The 16483-nt window shown below is 33.4% G+C and overlaps 1 protein-coding gene across 4 annotated transcripts in view; it reads right to left on the reverse strand.

Annotated features, from left to right (window-relative positions):
* itga9 (integrin, alpha 9) overlaps positions 1-16483 on the reverse strand; it is a 104822-nt gene that overhangs the window by 55900 nt on the left and 32439 nt on the right. For all 4 annotated transcript variants that reach the window (XM_058795333.1, XM_058795331.1, XM_058795330.1 and 1 more), the window contains 7 exons: positions 15346-15483; positions 14386-14491; positions 11173-11267; positions 10164-10254; positions 7677-7722; positions 7403-7557; positions 4667-4827 (listed from right to left, as the gene is read on the reverse strand). In XM_058795333.1, coding sequence (XP_058651316.1) covers positions 4667-4827; positions 7403-7557; positions 7677-7722; positions 10164-10254; positions 11173-11267; positions 14386-14491; positions 15346-15483 — 792 coding nt within the window. The remainder of the gene's footprint in view (positions 1-4666; positions 4828-7402; positions 7558-7676; positions 7723-10163; positions 10255-11172; positions 11268-14385; positions 14492-15345; positions 15484-16483) is intronic.

A 16483-nucleotide genomic window follows, 5' to 3' on the forward strand; every position in this document is an offset into this window, starting at 1 on the left:
ATAAGACTGAATTTTGGAATAAAATGGAATAATAAAAAATACAAAGGGATTTGCATGATGTCACAATTCAGACTTCTCAGAATTGTGAGTTTATAGTGAGTTTATGTCTCACAATTATGTCTTTTCAAAAATTATAAATAAATAAATAAATAAATATTTTTATAAATAAATAAATAAATAAACAAACACACACATATATATATATATATATATATATATATATATATATATATATATATATTATAATTTTGGCTATCTAACAGTATCTAACAAGCAATGACTGTCACCCAAAACAGTACACTAATTTACTCATCAAGTGAGCAAGTTAATTGTATATAAAATATCATTGAAAAGTTGAGGTCAGTAAGATTTCTTTTTTGAGAAATTAAGTTTTATTCAACAAAGGTTTATCAAACGTGACAGTAAATACATTTATAATGTTAAAAAAGATTTCTGCTTCAAATAAATGATGTTCACTTATATTCATCTAATAATCCTGACAATAAACAATCAGTGTTTTCACAAAAATATGAAGCAGCACAACTTTTCAACATACATAATAATCAGAAATTTTTCTTGAGCAGCATATCATTTCTGAAGGATCATGTGACACTGAAGACTGGAGTAATGATGCTGAAAATTCAGCTTTGACCACAGAAATAAATTACATTTTACCATACAGTATATTACAATACTGTTACTGTTTTTGATCAAATAACGTGAGAAAAAGAGACTGTTTTCCTTAAAACGTAAAAAAGAAAAAAACCTTTCAGACCCCAAATTGTTGAACACTAGTGAAACTATGAGCTGCTATATCACCCAGTGCATATAAAAGTAGCCTGACAATATCCATAATAAAACCGCAGTAAAGCCATGCCTGGCATGATCAGTTTAAACAATCTTAAAACACGTCACAGACACAGATACTTTTCTTACGCAAACTTTAAACAGAGCAGCCCTGCTAATGCAAACACTTCTCACAAACGCACAAAGAATACCGTGCAATAAAAGTACATCTCACTTACACATAGCTGACAGGTTAATTCTAAGCTGTGCTAACAAGGTCAGTTAACTTAAGACTAAGCTGAAAGTGTTTGCTACGATCACACCATTGCTATGCATACTGTGTACTTAGAAATATAATCAAATACATACGATAATCAGCAGCGCAAATTCAATATTGGATTAGATTTACATGTTCTGAAGAAAGCATGAGAGATGTTTGAACAAGCAAAATGCGGCGTTCAAGTGGTGTAGGATGAAATAGCACCACTAAAAAACAGTCTATACCAGAGGATTACAGATAAGACAGCAGTTTTCTCCACATGGAGCTAATAAAGACTCAACCTGGATGGAAACACATGTAAACCCTTCGTTGTGGGACATTCAGACTGTAATTTTAGAGAGGTACAGCAGTTTCTCCACTGACAGACAGGATTCACGTCAAATCTGCCGAGACAAGTGTGGCCTTCCAGATAAATGAGTGTCTTTACTTCAGACGAAGGCTGTTTATGCTGCTTGATCCATTAAGGATCACCCAGTGAGATCCGCCTGCCCACCCAGAACACGAGGACAACCTTTTGACAACCTTAAGTTCAAATTCTCACACATTAAGCAGCCATTAAAACATATATACCTGTATTTGTGATTCCCTGTCCAACACAGTTGCTTCAAAACACTTTCAAAACACAAATGTCAAATAAACTACACTGACTCATAGACCATATGAAAAAGCTGCAATAAACAAGCAGCACTCTGATTATTTAGGGCCTGAGAAAGAGATTTAGGGTGTTTGATCAAATGTACAAACACAATGACAGATGCGGACGCGAATCTGCAGTGACTACAAACAAGATGAAATATTCAGATGATTACGTCTCCACTTCGCTACAGCATAGATACATTTATTGGTTTGAAGTTCAAGCAGGACATTTAAGGGTCATTGTATAAAAAAGGTGACTTTTTTAAGTGAAAACAGTGATTTTTAAAGGCTCAAGGTCATGACATTACATGCTACTGACAAACCTAACAAAATATAAGACATAGGGCTAAAACATAGGGCTATACATATATAAAATTATAATGCATTAAATGTTTTTATGATATTTATGTATGTATAAGGTATTCATAAATAAAGAAAAAGAATATATAATTAATAAATAAATAAAAATCAATTAAAATATATATGGTAATATACACACACACACACACACAGATGAATAGATATGAAGAAAGAAAAAAAGAAAAAAATAATGGAAATATTTTAGATATAAAATGACCATTTTTAAACATTAAATAATTATTAAATTTAAATAAATGCAGTATGTATATACTGTATAAATGTAAAAAAATTTAGCTCTTTTTGTCATCAAGTTTACAAAACACATAAAATCACCATTTTAAAATATTAATTAATTAACTGTCCCCTGCTGACAAACCTCACAAAATATAAGAAATAGTGCTAAAAAAAGTAATTTAAAATTATTTTTAAAAAATGTTTAAAAAAAATGATATTTATGTATGTATATGGTATTCATAAATAAAGAAAAATAAATATTAAAAAAAAAAGATAAATAGCTTTACCACAAAATACGCATAATTAAAGCATTAGCCATTCAGTTTTAAAGTAATTTTTTTTACGCACATATTAATAAAGGAAGACAAAAGGCACACAATTTTGTAGAATGACCCTCATCAGTCTTAAAGCAGCAAAAGGAAACCATGCGTGAATGTGCTTGAGTAAACGTAAGAAGACCAGGTCAGCAAACCCTGCACTGTATTGTCACTGGTTGTATGTTGTTGGTTAATGCATATTTGTATCATGCGCTGTTCCGTATAAAGCAGAAACAGGAGCGTAGTATGGGGCGAACCCTTCCTGTAAGAAGCTCCCCTATGGAGAAGTGGCCTGAAGAGGCTCATAAAGCAGCGCCAGTGAAATTTACAGGCTCTGTGTGGGCCTCCTTGTTAGAGCTCAAGCTCCACGTCGCCCTGAGGATACTGACGCTGACCGAACGCCGGGATAGCAGACTATTACCAGCAGACAGACAACAAGAGCCCAAGTGTGCGACCACAATGACGACTGTCTCAGCAGAGTCGCGAAACATGGTCTTTCATTAAGAGCCCGCATTTCAAAGGTAGTTGTTTGTCACCTGATGGTGGCTATTTCATTTTCATAGCGAGACTTTATTATAGGTCACTTAGTGAAATTCTCTTTTGAGCTCCCACATGACTTAATCAGAGCTTTAGCCTCCGCACCAAACACATGTATATGTCTGACGTCCTTTGAGGGCAAGACTGCAGTAAACAGCAGCACAGTTTGGTATGGCTTCAGAATACAGCACAAGAGTCATTTTCCAAACAGCAACAAAAAAAACTATTATTTCGAAGCGATTACAGAAAAATGCACATGGACTTATTTGGTGCATGGTGATGGAATAAAATAAAGTTCAGCAATAAAGTTTGCTTGACCTCCAGTGCAGGGCTGTTTGCAGCACAGGTCATGGGAGAGAAAAGACAGCGGGTCAGTCGAGGACAAGTGCAAACAACATCACATGGACCAGCAGGAATTCTGTGATGCTGATACAACCGGACTGAGACCTCTATGACAACAAGCAACAGTTAAGTCAACATGAAATGGTACTCACAACCCAGTTACTTTCGTAATATGACGTATTCCCCTATGAAATGGTATAATCTACAAGAAACAAAGTAGGCTGGGATTTTATTCCATCAGGAATTGAATGCATTTTTGAAAGTGGTGTTACAAGGTAAATTTTACGTCATTAGAATTAATCTGAAAAATATATGAATGCATAATAAAATAAAATAAAATATAAAAAATGAACGAATGTATTAACATTGAACTTTGTTAAAATGTTTTCATTATTTGAAAGATTTTTTATTACACGCAAAATTTTTCTGCAATAACATTAATCTGAAAAATCAATGAATGAATAAATAAAACAAAACAAAAAAAATGAAATTAAAATACTTCATTAACATTTTTTAAGACTTAACTATTGGCTAGGTTTCTAGGAAGGCTGCTTAATTTAAAACTGAGGCCCTGTACAGCCCTGCACCTGCACAAAAAAAAGAAAAAAAAGCTTAATATTATCTAATTCAAAGATGCTGAATTCAAACATATCCCATAACTTAGTTTTTCACAAAATAAAATGAAGATTTTTCCAATTATATACTGTATCAGCTAAAATGCACTTATCAAAATAACAATAGCAGACAAATGTCAAAAGTTCCGGTATTCAAAATTTGTGATTTCAACTGCAATCTGCAAAGGAGTGAAAAAAGTGGAAACTGTGATTAGCCATAAAATAATGTCTTCCGAATTATTAATATATGTGAAAATCAGCTGAGAATTGAACAAACAGTTGTAAACTGGCTCAGAGGAAAACAGGAATCATGTCTCTGTGTCAGTTTAAGGGATAATACAAGCCTTCTTCACCTTACAAATGGTTGTCAAAAGCAAAATTGCTATATTTTGTGAGAAAGTATGATGTACTAGAGCAAAACAAGAACTATTTTGGAATCAGCATCCCAAAATGAGTAAGAAATAAGCATTAAATTTCATTCAGCAAATATGATGCAGGACAAATCCCTGAAGCCTGAACCTTCGGAGCATGAAGTTCTGGGATATCAGAGGAAAACTCACCCTCACAAAGGATGTGTACTGATGGCACTGCGGTCGGTTGATCTCCAGGCTGAAACGCTGACTTACAGCACCTGTCTGCTCTCCACCGTTTCCAAAATACACCCGTGGTGGCAAACCTCTGTGTCTCTTTTCTGAATCTGCAGTTAGATTGTACAGCAACTCTGAGGAGAAAAACAGACACCCACATTTCACTAAGACAACAATGTGTAAACATCTCTCAAACAAGGCTGTGTTTCAACACTCACTATCAGAAGCATGCCAGGGCAATTTATGGGATTTAAAAACAAAGTCAAGTGAGACATTAAGTTCTCACTGTCAAAGTCGTGGAAATGAGAGAAAACAGTACAAGAACATTTCTGGGGCCACGTCCAAGAGTTAAATGTTTGTGATCAATTTCTGGAAGTCTGAGAAAACGGCAAGGGCATGTAGGAAAAACATGGTTCAAAATGTCCTGATGAATCTCACAAAGAAATTTGTGGGTAATATTTCACCCCAAAATGAAAATGAAACAAATAATAAAATAAAATAAAACATAAAATGTAAATGAATAAAATTAAATAAAATAATAATAGAAATGTGTGGGTCATATTTTATTCCAAAATAAAAACATACAAACAAAAATAAAATATCATATAAAATGTAAATAAATAAATGAATGAATCAATCAATAATTAAAAATAAAAAATAATAAATTAAAAATAAAATAAAATTAATGAATCAATCAATAATTAAAGTAAAAATAAGAAATTAAAAATAGAATTGAATGAATGAATGACTCACAATCAATTAAATAAAAACAATAAATTAAAAATAAAACTGAATGAATGAAATGTGAATGAATGAAGGAATAAATAAAATAAAATAAAAGTAAAAGAATAAAATAAAATAAATAAAAGGAAATTAATAAAATGCAAATAAATAAATAAATGAAGAAATGTTGACAAATTCCTCCAAAATTCTCATTACTGTAATGCAATTAAAATCTCATTCTCATTACTGTTATACAGTGATTTATTTTTAAACATTTAATTTATTATAACAAATACCCTTATGTGTACTTACAATTGTAGTTAATACAAATAATATTTTTTTCACCTTATAATAAAGACATATTTTGCATTACAGACATGAGAACAAAAAGGTGCTGAATTTTCATTAAAAAATGTTTAAAAAAAAAAAGTGAACAGTGGGCTTTTAATTGCTCAATGCCCTAAAAATGTGTACTGTACTTGCAATTCTGTATTTAACTGCGTATGTGACAAACAAAAATCTTGAATCTTGTAAATGTTTCAAGTCCTTTATACAACATATAATTTATTTTATGTTCTTTTGGTTCTGGGATAAAATACGATCCAGACATCTCTTAGGTGAGATTCATCCATCTACACCTACAGGCTTTTCCAAAAAACAGAAATTGATCAAAAAACACAGAACCCTTGGATGCAGCCCCAGAAATAGCTGCTTTCTTTCCCCAACTTGATGAACTTCTTGACAGTTTTTGTGAAATTCACCCAGATGAGGTCAAATGTGTAATTGTGGGACCATTCCTCCGATCCTGACGTTGAGAAAGAGCTATTATTACCCTGCTCTCTCACAGGGCATTACTCTGATGAACGTCTGCGAGCAGGAAGGGGCTACTGGACCAATGCAGGGGTTGTTGTTTTAATACATCCAGCTGTGAGCGCACCATGAGCTCACTCCGGCCTACAGAACCAGGGCGTCTCCCAGACACAAGGTGCTGCAGTTCTTTCCAATGCGGGTGCCAAGTGGAGTAACACTGGTGCTCTGTACTTCCCAGAAACCTCCCATTATGTAACACCCCTTTATGCACTCCATCTCCCATAAGGCCACACCCACTCAGCAAGCAGTGGCCACGCCCAAAAGTTGAGCAAGCGGTCATTCGTGTCGAATCCCTGTGGCTGCACGGTGTCCATCTTGTCAGGTTAAACAAACACATGCAGCCAAGCTCATCGAGTCGAGTCACAAAAACAGAAATATTTAAAAAACCAGAAACAAAAACTAGATTTAATGAAAAACAAGTCTTCTCTGAGTTATTTTAAAACTGTATTTGGTGATCTCAGATAAAAATGTGAGGGGTGGACCAAAAGTGATTCATACTGAAGTGCTGTTTTTGTATCTAACATTTGATGATATTTCATAATAGTCTATTCTAGGCCCTTCTGCGTGTTGACAGAGTGAAATAAAGTTCAGCACAACTTGCACTGACCTCCAGTTCAGGGTTGTTTGCACCACGGGTCATGAGAGCGAAAAGACAGCGGTACAGTTAAAAACAAGAATATCAAGAGTATCTAGTTATGGGTTTATTATGTCTGCAGACACCTGTTGATTATTCGTATTTGTATTCAAATGTTGTTGAATGTGTAACAATAAACAACAACTAAACAATTTGATTCAAAATATAATAAAATAAATTTCAGACAAATAAAAAAATTAATATCAAACAATAAATTAAACAATAAAATAAAATTTTAAATAATTACAAAAAATAAAATAAAATTGATAAAAGTCAATAAAATTAAAAATAATAAAAGTTAATATTAAAAAATTGAATAACAATAAAATAAAAAATAAAATTAATAAAGGATAATCAAATAAATAATAATATTGAACATCATAAATAAAATAAAATAAATAAAAATAAAATAAATAAAATAAAAATAAATAAATGCCCAAAAACAAACAAAACATAATAATAATATTTCCACAGAGACTCACCTATGTGGCCGGGTACATGTTTTCCTCGAAAACTCATGCAGACGGTGACATTGAAGCAGTTGAGATGCTGAGGGCCCTCGTGACACTGCGGTACTGTGATGTTTATCGAGACGGGCAGAAAGATGGAGACGTCCACAGAGATCACCGGCCTGGATCTGTCACAAGCAACAGCAAATAAGGTCAAAGCTACATCTGAATGGATGATTATCAGAGAACACTAATGAGGAATTGATGTAAATACAAGCTTTTGCTGGCTCAGAAGTGCACAACTTACCTTAACAAAACCACACTGTCAGCCATGAACGCCCCTATTGTCACATCTGATATGGGAAAAACAAAAAATAATGTTTTTCTGGAAGGCCAGGAATGATTTCATGCCATGCTGTTAGAAAAGATGCGCAAAACTTGTAGCTTTAATACTAATATATACCTTTAAAATGCTATTTATGAGTTGACAAAGTACAAAGACAAAGGTACAATTCGGTGTTATGTTTAACTAAAATTAAAACTATTGGAGATCAGTAATTTACATAAAGCTGAAAAACTTCTAAGTTCCAAGAATGTTGCCTTTGCAACTAACCAAAATAAATAAGTTTAAGGACTAAAATTACTAAACCTAAAACTAACATAAAAATTAATAAGCTATTTAGAAATACTTAATAATATCAATTAAAAATAGTATAAAATGATATTATATATATATATATATATATATATATATATATATATATATATATATATATTAGTGGTGGGCATAGATTAATTTTTTAATCTAGATTAATCTCACTGTAATCTTGGAATTAATCTAGATTAATCTAGATTAAAATGGCTCATTTGAATTCTGCCAAGTAGATCAGAATAAGTTCACTACTAGTAGTAAACAACTAGCAGTCATCAAGAATTTAATATTGATAATAACATTGAAGACATTGTATGATTATTCCTTAAAGATAAGGTTTTAATAGTTTTAGTAGTAGTAGTCTATTACGTTCTGCCCAATGTCTTCAAGTGAAACCGAACTTTTATTTTGACGGGTTGCCGTGAGGATAGTTTTTCTCAAATGAAACGCTCGAATGCTCATGAAGTGACTCTCAGAGCAGTTCTGGAGATGTTGTTCATGTATTTATGTCCTCATTTAGTGAGACGACAGACGTTATATCGCCGCAAGCGTCACGCGGTCTTCTGTAACAAACCCGTGTGTCTGCGCCATACATTAACACAGATACACACAGAAGTCATATTTAAATAGACGTTTTGCGGCTTAATATTTACAAATAGGAGTGGGCTCACTTGTGTGTGCGCTTACGTTTGTTTGTGTGTGTGTGTGTGTGTGTGTGTGTGCGAACCGGGGCGGAACTCCACTGTGCGCGCGATACAGAGAGCGCGACCATGACAGAAATGACTTGCCGATTTCCATTGGGAAGCTTCTTAAAAATAAATTTTCCTTGAAGCAAACCCGGCGGCTTCATAGCTGCATCCATGTTAGCGCGCATACACACAGGTTCGAAGACTCGTTCTCGCCCCCTACAGTGCAATTCGGCTAGGTATACATCCGCGCTAAAATATCAAGGTGAAAGTCATCATAGCTTGCGTAGTATAGACCCAGCTCCCAACCCAACTTTGAGAATAGATTAACGGCGATATTTTTTTTTATCGCCCGATAAGAGTCTCACGTTAACGCAGCACGTTAACGCCGATAATGGCCCACCACTAATATATATATATATATATATATATAATTTAAATATGAAGAGTTCATTTGCAAAAACAGATAACAGATGATAATTTAAAAAAATCAGTTTTTTTCATTGTGCATTCCAATTAATCTCAATCAAACTGCTGCTGGGTTATTTTGATTAGGTTAAAAAAATAACTAAAAAAATACAGCTAACTAACACAATAAAAACATTATAACATGATAAAAAAAAACATTATTTTGCAAATAAACTCTTCATATGTTAAAATGTATGCCAAAAGAACATAACACAAAATAAACTATAACAAACTAAAATTAAAATTAAAACCGAAAATATAAATTTTTCAAAATAATGTATAAATTCAAAATATGAATGCAGGGATATGACTGGTAACCAGAACATTACATAGGGTTGTGTACAATCAGTATGACCACTAATTAGTAAACTCTAATCTTAAAAAAATTGTACATGCAAACTACTATGAAATAGATCAAGTATTTCTTTTTTAATAAATGATGAAGCTTCCTTTGTTTGATTTTCTCTCTCGTCTTTGTTTAATTGGCGTTTCCACTGTGGAATGCTGTAAACAAAATGCTTGCTGGCCACAGAACTATGAAATCAGAGCAGACCGAACGTGTCAAAGAACGGTTAGGAAAATTAAGCAAACACTCAATCTGCATTCCCTGGATTAGCGCAGAATGGAACGTTCTCCATCATATAATGAATCTCTCTTACACAAGAGTCTTCTGTAGACTCGACAAAAGCATCTTCACAGCAGCTTTCACATCAGAAGTCCAGTCACTTTGGATCACATGTTGTGACATTAAATTTGCGCATTAACTTTTAATACTTGGAGGTTTCCAGAATGGAATAAACTCACTGAAGGTCGGTAAAAACGTTACATGTTTCCCATCTTTACGCAGAGATCGCAGAAGGCCAATGTAAGTGGTCTGGCACCGGTCGCGGTTTCTCACTGAATGTGGTCGGTTTTGATCTAGTTAATTCGGAACATTCTCAGTGTTCATTCGGGCAGAACTAGCCAAGTGTCTAAAGCAAAGCCAAACCTGGATATCCGTTTCCATCCATGTCCACATTGCCGGAAATCGACTGGCCGAACATTTGGAGGGTGGGGTTGATGCTTCGCCCAGACAGTCTCTGCATACGATCCAGGTGAGAGAGAAAATCACATCAATTAATCTGAAACGCCAGCATTAACATCCATACAGACCAAATCATTAATAAATCATCCTCAGATTTCTGAATACCACGTAGTTCATTTATTAAATATTTTAGCTAATTTGATTACACTTTCAGCTAGCAATATCAGTGTATCACTCTCAGCTCCATTTAAGGCATTTTTCCCACTAAATCAGCACAAAAGCCAGTGGATTCCATCTGGACCTACTAGTTACCCATCAATCAAACTGTTAAACTGCATGAGCTATAAGGTTTCGCAGTAAAACAAGTGATGCACTGCCAACTAAACCAATCTTTCAGATTTATTTTAATACAGACACAAGTAAAGCTCAATAGCACCATAAATAAATGAAAATACAGTATACAGTACTGTTGAGAGCTGACAACGTAAAAATAAATAAATGATAAATAAAATAAAATTCACATAGTGGAATTTGTATTCATGTCTCTGAATCAAGTGTTGAATCTGTAGCGAATAAAATTAAATATAACAAAATTCTACAATATTAAGAATAAAATAATAAAATAAAAACAATACAAATAAAAAATAATAAAATTAAATAAAATGTAAAAATATTTAAATATTTAAATTTAATTGAAAAGTTTTTAATTATTTTAATTTATTTATATTTTTAAATTTAAACATTTAAATAAAAAACACATTAAATTAATAAAATAAGATAAAATAGAATAATTCTAAAAGAAAATCAATAATAAAAACAAATATTAAAACAATTCTAAAACAAAATAAATAATAAAATATTAAATAATACCATATAATGAAATTAAAGAAAATACATTACATTAATTACATGAAATACAATACAACAAAAAAAACCAAAATAAATAATAAATAAAAATAAAATGGTTGATTACCATTGAGTACTTCTTAACTATTCCTGTAGCATCACCATGGTAGATGTAGACAGCTCCTCCATAGTCATCCTCTTTGGGTGCTCCAATCGCTACATCTACAGCACAAAAGACAAACACAGACGTCAATGAGAAAGATGGAAATGAGAGAAAGACAGAATAAATCAGGGTACACACTGTATATTATAATATTTACCACTACATTGTTTGTCATCTGAGACAAATTTGAGGGATTTTAAAACTTTTTTTTTTTTAATCTTGGGCAAACTTGTCCAAACTTGACTACAAGTCTTGAAGTCTTCATGGGCTACCAGTTTTAGCTGATGTTATTGTACAATCTGACATAATACAGAGCCGTCGTACAGTCTGCCTTGGCTTTTACTCAAGATCTTATTGGGCTTATAAAGTCTGACAAGCAACAATTGTAAAAGTTAGAACAGAGTAACATAGTATGCACTGCAGCTGAATTAGGTCAGACTGCCAGAGACCTAAGACTGGAATAGAAACGCTGGAGGTGGATTTGTGTGTGTCAGGACCCCAATAAATGCCTGTTTGCCTTAAGCCCATCTCTGTTTGAGAGTCGCTCTGCTAAGTCACTTAATGGACACTTACGTGTTTTTGAGAGCCTGTAAAGGTCTGTGAAACTTCAGGGGGGTTGAAACTGAGTCAGAAAAAAATCCCTTGTGCATGAAAACAGCAGTACACATTTCACTACCACATATTTTCAATGTGCTGAGTTTTGGAAACTTTTGCATTTCTGTAACAGCCATAAAATTATAAATCTGAATCATTAGGCATTCTGAGACTGGCTTATTTCCTGAGACTGGCTTATTTACATGCAAAATCTTTACATTTATGCATTTTATGCATACAGTGCTCAGGATTTGGGGTCGATAGGATTTTTAAAATGATTTTGAAAGAAGTGTCTCATGCTCACCAAGGCTGCATTTATTTGATCAAAAATACAGTAAAAACATTAACAATTGCAGCATTTACAACTGTGTAAAATATTATTACAATTTCAAATAACTGTTTTCTTTTTGAATATATTTTAAAATGTAATTTATTCCTGTGATGCAGAGCTGAATTTTCAGCATCATTACTCCAGTCTTCAGTGTCACATGATCCTTCAAAAATCATTCTAAAATGACGATTTGCTGCTCAAGAAACTTGAAAATTTCTGATCATTATCAGTGTTAAATCAAATCAAATAAAATAAAAAAGCCAACAATGTAGATACTATTTTTCCATAAGTAATACAAACAAAATGTGGATGATTTTGTATTCACTGTCTCTGGAGTGTTGTTGAATGTATAGCTAGTAAAATAAAACAAAATAAAACAAAATAAATTAAAAAAAAAAAAAAAATGTAACAAAATAAAAACAATGCAATAAAATAAAAACTAAAGAATATACTTAAAAATAATACAATACAAATTAAATAATAAAAATAACAAAAAAAGGCACATAGTCCTTCAGAAATCATTCTAATATGCTGATTTGCTGCTCAAGAAACATGTTTTATTATTATCAATTGTATTATCAATTATTAAGAAACTGATTATTATCAATGTTTTTGATGAACAGAAAGTTTAAAAGAACAGCATTTATTTGAAACAGAAAACTTTTGTAACATTACAAATTTCTTTACTGTCATTTTTTAACAATTTAATACATCCTTTCTGACTAAAAGTATTAATTTCTTTCAAAAAGAAAAAACAAATCTTATTGACCTCAAAAAATTTCCAATAAGAGGCGGGTTAAATGCAGACAGGTTAACCTCTTGTAATCTCTTTATGGTTACAGCCTCCTAAAGCGACATTTACTACCACACTGTCCCCTGAACAGTTTATCACAGATGCTTCTCAAGACATATCATTACAAGGATTCTTGATTGCTTGAACTGGTTTCTTGTTCTAAGCACAGCCAACCCCCTCGCTGTCCTACACCGGAAAGATTCACTTCCTGTTTAATCCGACACATCTGTCTCCACTTATTAGATATTCCTCAGGCCATTTTAATTAGCTTCATCAGCTCTAATTTCTTACAGTCTCATTTCCACATTAATAGATGCGTTTGGTCTGTTTATTATGTGATGGTCAGCCTCTCTAAACACTTTCAGGAACAGTTACTGTACGAGAACAGAGGACAGTCTGTACTAAAATTACAAAAAAGAGGCGACATGCAGAAAATAGAGCTACAATCAAGCAATGCATCAGGTGAAGAGTGAATCCAGACGCCAAGAAAAGCCTCCGACTGGACAGCGGGGTGCCAGGAAAATCGAGAGTGAGAACACTAGTCGCAGAGGAGATATCTGAGGTTTGAATCTGCTTCACGTCAAAATATCTTTTCCAGTTACTTGACAAACAATGTCTGTCTGTCTCCAATACAGATTTTTGCAACATGTGCTTCTGTGATCATTTGAATTAAAGGAATATTCCAGATAAACACAATTTGATGTGTACAGTAACACACTTACACCGTGTCCTAACTACACGCGATGCAACAGCATTCCAGCGAAACGCAGTTTGGCTGTCCACACTACACGCGATGCGACAGAATCAATCAAATACCACAGCCAATCAGAAGCGTGTGGGCGGGCTCTGCTTGGAAGTGCACTGCACTCACAACGAAATGGATATGTTTATAATCTAATTCATTATTATTAAACCTTTTTAACATTATTAAAAATACATACTGAGTGACTAATACCATCTTTGTCATGGAATACGCTGGTTGGTTCGCACTGAGTACGTTGTTTTATTTTCAAGATCTGAGGTGTTGTTTTCAGTATGGCTATAACGGTCACGCAGAATGATATTCAAACTCACATTAGACACGTTCAACTTTGAATAAAGCACATAATCAGTACCTGAGATTATCTACTGTCATTAGTTTGTATGTTGTTGTTCCAGCCATGATGTCGCAGAAATACAAACCGTTCGTAAATTAGAAATTTTCTTAATTTTTGTGGAAACTGCAATACATTTTTTTCAGGATTCTTTGATGGATAGCAGGCAAAGAAACAGCATTTATTTAAAATATTGTCACATTTGATCAATTTAATGCAGCATTGCTGAATAAAAGTTACAGACTCAAAATCTTACAGACTCAAACCCAAAATATTCCTTATGTTAAAGGATTTTAGTATTGGAAGCTCATGCTTTGCTCTGATGTGCAATCAATTTTGAGCACAAACAAATTTCGTACACTGACCTTGGTAGCCATCGTCATCAATGTCCCCAAGAGATGTGATACACTCTCCAAAATGAGCATTGTATGCATTGTCACCATTCAATATTGCAACTTCCTCCATCACTCCCTGAACAAACAAGTACAAAAAACATTGTTTATACTCAAAACTTTTGTCAAGTTGCATGAAGACACTTACCTTCAAATTTAAGTCTTGGTAATTTATAGTGTTGTGCCATTCAAGTGTTGTTATTGACAAAATTAGCAAATTGTTTTTTCTTTATCAGAACAGGTTTGGAGAAATGTAGCATTCCATCACTTGCTCACCAATGGATCCTCTGCAGTGAATGGGTGCCGTCAGAATGAGAGTCCAAACAGCTGATAAAAACATCACAATAATAATCCACTCCAGTCCATCAATTAATGTATGGTGAAGCAAAATATGCATGTTTGTAAGAAACAAATCCATCATTAAAACTTCTGTCCTCTATCCATAATATTGCTTCCTCCAGTGAAAAAGTTGTCTGGTCTGAATCAGGAGAGAAACATGCACAGATCAAGAACCATTTACTAGTGAATAAAGTCCAAAACAGCTCTGATGTGAGAGGACCACAGAGAATGGACTTTCTTTTACCGAAGGAAGCTTTATTATGAATTATGGATTCGTATTTTGGCTAGAAGAAAAGGTTTAAAGTTAAAAAGTCTTAATGATGGATTTTTTTCCCCCTATTTTCCTTAATTTCCAAACAGGTTGATTTTCACTTCACAAAACGTTAATTGATGGACTGGAGCCTTGTGGATTATTGTGATGTTTTTATCAGCTGTTTGGACTCTCAGTCTGACCATTGATCATTTTATCAAAATTTGTCCCGATGAAGAAACAAACTCATCTAGATCTTGGATGGCCTGATGGCATTTTCAACAAATATTCATTTTTGGATGAACTACTCCTTTAATAAGTAACACAGATGTAAGTGAACTCACATTGCCACTGCTGAGGTAAACAGAAACCTGGCCTTCATCCCGGATCTCGCTGTGCATGGGTGCTCCCACCAGCAAGTCTGACAGTCCATCTGCGTTTAGGTCAACTGCACACAATGAGGAGCCAAAGTAAGAGCCCATCTGAAACCAAGCCGAGCCAAGAGCAAACGGGTCAGGTTACAACGCCATGCATAGGGCACATCACACCTCCATAAGATGCATTACCTCATACAGTTCCCTTTGGAAGAAAGTCAAGCTACAATTTAGCTACTCTGCCCATATTTGAATGTATATGAAGATGAATGAGAAATGAGAGCCGGTTTTCAGCTAACAGCTTAAATTTTTGTCCTTTTTCACACAAAACTAGAGCATGAGTAGTATATATAGCATATATAGTACTTTAACCCTGTAAAGGCTGACTTATGAAATAATAGTCAGAAAAATCCTATTTATTTAAATTTATTCATTTATTATATTTTTATTTTTTGTTCATTTATTATATTTTTTATTCATTTATTATATTCATTTATTTATTTTTTAAATGGAACTGTTCATTGAACCCTTAGAAAAAATACTTAAAAAAAATTAAAAGTAACTTTTTTGCTGAGCATCATATTTCATGCATCAGGCTTTTATTTGGTGCAGTTGCTGATATTTATATGGCCAAAAAGTAAGATAAAATATTTAAGTAAGAAAATAAATTATCTTTATAACAGTATAGCAGACTACTTCATGAAACTCATAATAACATCATAACATAAATAACAGATGTCACTCTCATATCTCTCATATCATAACTCTCATAATAATACGTCTTAGTAAGCCTGATGATCATATATGATAATCTCATTTGATTTATCTAAACATTATATGGATAATCAAGTAAAGCTGAGTTGCTTCAGTCCAGTAAGTGTTTATCTTAAAGGGTTAGTTCAACCAAAAATGTAAATTCTGTCATTAATTACTCACCCTCATGTCTTTCCAAACCCGTAAGACCTCCGTTCATCTTTGGAACACAAATTAAGACATTTTTGATGGAATCTGAGAGCTCTCAGACACTCCATAGACAACAAGGGTTCCTTACATGATCAAGGTCCAGAAACGTAACAAGGAGATCGGTAAAATAATCCATGTGACATCA

Source organism: Onychostoma macrolepis, chromosome 13 (genome assembly GCF_012432095.1).
Source record: "Onychostoma macrolepis isolate SWU-2019 chromosome 13, ASM1243209v1, whole genome shotgun sequence".
In the NCBI taxonomy this organism is placed as follows: Eukaryota; Metazoa; Chordata; class Actinopteri; order Cypriniformes; family Cyprinidae; genus Onychostoma; species Onychostoma macrolepis.